This window comes from Vigna radiata, chromosome 3 (genome assembly GCF_000741045.1).
Source record: "Vigna radiata var. radiata cultivar VC1973A chromosome 3, Vradiata_ver6, whole genome shotgun sequence".
Taxonomy (NCBI): Eukaryota; Viridiplantae; Streptophyta; class Magnoliopsida; order Fabales; family Fabaceae; genus Vigna; species Vigna radiata.
This window is the reverse complement of record NC_028353.1, coordinates 7,854,284-7,857,902: the sequence shown is the minus strand read 5'-3', so window position 1 is coordinate 7,857,902 and position 3,619 is coordinate 7,854,284. Positions and strand designations below refer to the sequence as shown.

Genomic DNA, 3,619 nt, shown 5'->3' with positions numbered 1-3,619 from the left:
ATAAGGTAGAGAAATTTATAAATCTAAACTCCTCGGCCACTCAGTATCACTGGATCTTTATTCCTAATCATGGCTTTGCAACATGATCAGGTAAAGCAGGGTTTAGGAGGTAGAGTTCGTCTGATTTTGTCTGGAGCCGCACCTTTATCTGCACATCTGGAAGGTTACTTACTGTGGCGACTTGCTGTCATGTCCTACGAGGATATGGTATGTTCTTTTTAAATATGAAAATCAAACTTATACCATGTTATCACTTTCCAAGAAAAAATTCATTAATTTGATTTCCATATGATGATGGTGACACAAAAACGTATGCTCTTAGTTGAAAATGATTTTATATTAGAAAATAGTAGTATTTTATTTTTATCAGAGGATTACATATGTTATACTATTTTAAGGAGTGTTTGTCACAGTTCAAAATAACACAGCTAGAATGGAACTAGTTTTATAATTGTTCCCTTGTTGTAATGACGTAAAATTTGAGAAAGCCTGCATTTGGTAGCATAGTAATGAGAGTTGAAAAGAATATCCAAAATTGGTTTAAAAGTAACTCTATGTTTTTAAAGCAAGAGTTTCTTATTTTTCTTCTTTACCCTATAGTTTATTTGATATTTAACTTGTAAATGTTGAAAGATTTACTTCAAATGAATTTTAATTACGTAAAAATTGAGTACTACTGATAACTCTTCAAATTTTCTTATTTTTATATGTTAAACCTTTTTTGTTAACTTTCTTTAGTTTTTAATTCTTTAGAAATAAAATAGATTAGTGTAAAACGGTAAAAATAGACTTTTAATAAAATTTTGGTTAATTTTTCTTTTTAGATGAATAAAATTAGTTTTGAAAGAAATAGTTTTTAGAACAGGTTTTTTTTTTTTTAATTTCATTTTAATCTTTCTTTAAATTCAATTTTATTTTCTTTTTTGCAGAGGATTTTCATGTGGGTGACAGGCGTGAGGTTCTTCTTTGTGATCTTGGGTATAAATTTTGTATTTCAGTTCTTCAATTCCAATTAAAATTCTGTTCTGTTATCTTTTTTTTGCAAAATTTTATGCTTCTTACTCTTTAAACTTTGAATTGTGCAGTTTACTTTTCTTGCAATTTAGATTTTCGTTCTAGTCATTTTATTCTGTTTTGCTCTATTATTTTTTGTCTTCTGATATATGTGATACCTTGTAGATTAGGTGATGTTATCCTTTGCAAACTACTACTTTGATTTCATTTGATAATTGCAATGGTAGTATAGGCAATCTTTTCTTTCTGTCTTAGAAATTAGGTTCTTAAGTTACAATTATATTTCCTTTCTTTACTATTACAGTATTCGCTTTGATATTGAATGATCTGGAGTAGCATTTTAAGGTTTCTGTTAGGTATAGTTTTAGTGTCATGTTATTCTTCCATGCATTTCCATTTAAAATTTCAGTTTAGGATTAGTGTTAGTGTGCATTCTGCATTTGTGGTTCTGTTTTTACCTTTTGTATTACTTAGATTGTTTCTTTCCATTAGGAATTATTATTGTCTATTGTCTTTTGAGTGTGTGTTTATGTAAGGTTGTGTTTGTTTGTATGTGTGTGTTTATGTAAGGTTGTGTTTGTTTGTATGTGTGTAATATATTTATATGTGTTTTTGTCTATGTGTGTGTATAGGAATGTGTGTTTGTTTGTGTATTTGCTTGTATATTAGTATGTGGGTTTGTTTATGTGTTTGTAACTTATATATGTCTGTGTTTGTGTGTGAGTTATATATCGATGTGTGTGTGTGAGTGAATTTGTTTGTATTTGTGTTTATTTGAGTGTGTGTGTGTGTGTTTCTATATGTGTGAGTCTGTATATGTGTGTGTTTGTGTGAATGAATCTGTGTGTGAGTATGTGTAAGTGTGTGAGAGGAAGTGAATGTGAATGTGTATGTGTTTTGTGTTTATGTGTGTCTATATGTGTATGTGTTTGAATGTGTATTTTGTGTGTGTGGGTTATATATTGATGTGTAGTGAGTGAATCTTTGTGTGTCATAATTGTGTGTGTATCTTATTTATGTGTGTGCGTGTTTGTGTATTTGTACGTGTATTAGTATATATCGATGTGTGTGTGCGAGTGAATTTGTTTGTGTGTGTCTATTTGAATGTGTGTGTCTATGTGTGTTTCGATATGTGTGAGTCTGTGTATGTGTGTGAATGAATCTGTGTGAGTATGTTATGGGTGTGTGAGGCAGTGAATGTGTACGTGTTTTGTGTTAGATCAGTGTTCTACTTCCTGTTTCTCATTCTACAGGGACACTACATCATGTTTTAAATTATCAATCTGGGCTATGAAGCCAGTTATTTGACCTGAAGCCTCGCTCTCTTTTTCATGAAGCTTTTCCTGTAAACTGGATAGCTCTGCCTTTTTCCCAGCTAATATCTTCTCCAGCACAGATATTGTTCCCGGCAATCCCAAAATTTCTTCTCGCAGTCCAGAGTTCTCATAGTCTTTAGTTCTCATTTGGTCGTCAACTTCACCCTTTTGGTTCTGTATAGAATCCACCTCTAACCTCAGTTTTTCACACTGCTATTCTAATTCGTGTTTCTCTTTCTGCAGTGATGCCAAATCATGTTCAATATCTACTTGTTTACTTAGTTCAGCATTCTCAGCCAAAGCTTAGATCATTGCATGTAGATTGATGTATTGGTTGGTCGTCTGACTATAATTGACTTGTTACTGCTTTCCACAATTTTTTTTTTCTCATGCTATTATATTTTATTTACTGCAGTTAAACCTTCCGCATCAAGTTGTTTCCATTGTAGCTGGTGCTTTGGTGCTTTGAATGATGTTGCAGCAAAGAATATGATCAAGGAGCATGGTTTCCAGCCCCTCAAGCTTATTAGTATTATTATTATTATTATTATTATTATTATTATTATTATTATTATTATTATTATTATTATTATTATTATTATTATTATTATTATTATTATCAGTATTATTATTATTAGTTTTATTATTATTATAATTATTATAAATATTATCATTATTATTATTATTATTATTATTATTATTATTATTATTATTTAATTATAAATGTAATTATTAATATTATTATTACTATTATTATTATTATTGATATTATTATTATTAGTTTTATTAGTATTATTATTATTAGTATTGTTAATAATAATAATAATAATAATAATATTATTATTATTATTATTAATTTTATTATTATTATTAGTATTATGATTATAATAATAATAATAATATTATTATTATTATTAGGATTAGTATTATCATTAGTATTATTATTATTAGTATTATTATTAGTATTATTATTATTAGTACTATAATTATTATAATTTGTATTATTATTATCATTATTATTATGATTATTATTATTATTATTTGTATTATTATTAGTATTATTATTATTATTATTATTATCAGTATTATTATTATTAGTTTTATTATTATTATAATTATTATAAATATTATCATTATTATAAATATTATTATTGTTATTTATTAGTAGTAGTAGTATTAGTATTATAAGTATTATTATTATTATTATTATTATTATTATTATTATTATTATTATTATTATTAATCCTATTATTATTATTATTAGTATTATTAATATTATTATTATTTGT

General features: G+C 26.4%; 1 protein-coding gene across 4 annotated transcripts; it reads left to right on the top strand.

Annotated features, from left to right (window-relative positions):
• Positions 1 to 11: 11 nt before the first annotated feature.
• On the top strand, positions 12 to 2,879 carry LOC106757847. Of its 4 annotated transcripts, XR_002667374.1 has the most exons (5): positions 12 to 207; positions 930 to 978; positions 2,268 to 2,480; positions 2,574 to 2,663; positions 2,746 to 2,879. XR_002667374.1 is itself a non-coding variant. In XM_022779343.1 (4 exons), exons 1-3 carry the CDS (start codon positions 70 to 72, stop codon positions 2,654 to 2,656), a joined length of 270 nt encoding a protein of 89 aa, XP_022635064.1. In that variant the 5' UTR covers positions 15 to 69; the 3' UTR covers positions 2,657 to 2,663; positions 2,746 to 2,879. The 4 variants fall into 4 exon arrangements, 2 of the variants coding, with proteins under 2 accessions (XP_022635064.1, XP_022635065.1); XM_022779343.1 differs by lacking the exon at positions 2,268 to 2,480 and having other exon boundaries at positions 15 to 207; XM_022779344.1 differs by lacking the exon at positions 2,268 to 2,480 and having other exon boundaries at positions 16 to 207; positions 2,574 to 2,657.
• The last annotated feature ends 740 nt before the right edge of the window (positions 2,880 to 3,619 follow it).

What these genes read in the sequence shown, in the direction of transcription:
- LOC106757847 (XM_022779343.1), top strand. Translation starts at nt 70, where the DNA reads ATGGCTTTGCAACATGATCAGGTAAAGCAGGGTTTAGGAGGTAGAGTT. An exon ending in TCATGTCCTACGAGGATATG is followed by an intron (nt 208 to 929) that starts GTATGTTCTTTT and finishes TCTTTTTTGCAG; the next exon opens with AGGATTTTCATGTGGGTGAC. An exon ending in GTTCTTCTTTGTGATCTTGG is followed by an intron (nt 979 to 2,573) that starts GTATAAATTTTG and finishes CTCTTTCTGCAG; the next exon opens with TGATGCCAAATCATGTTCAA.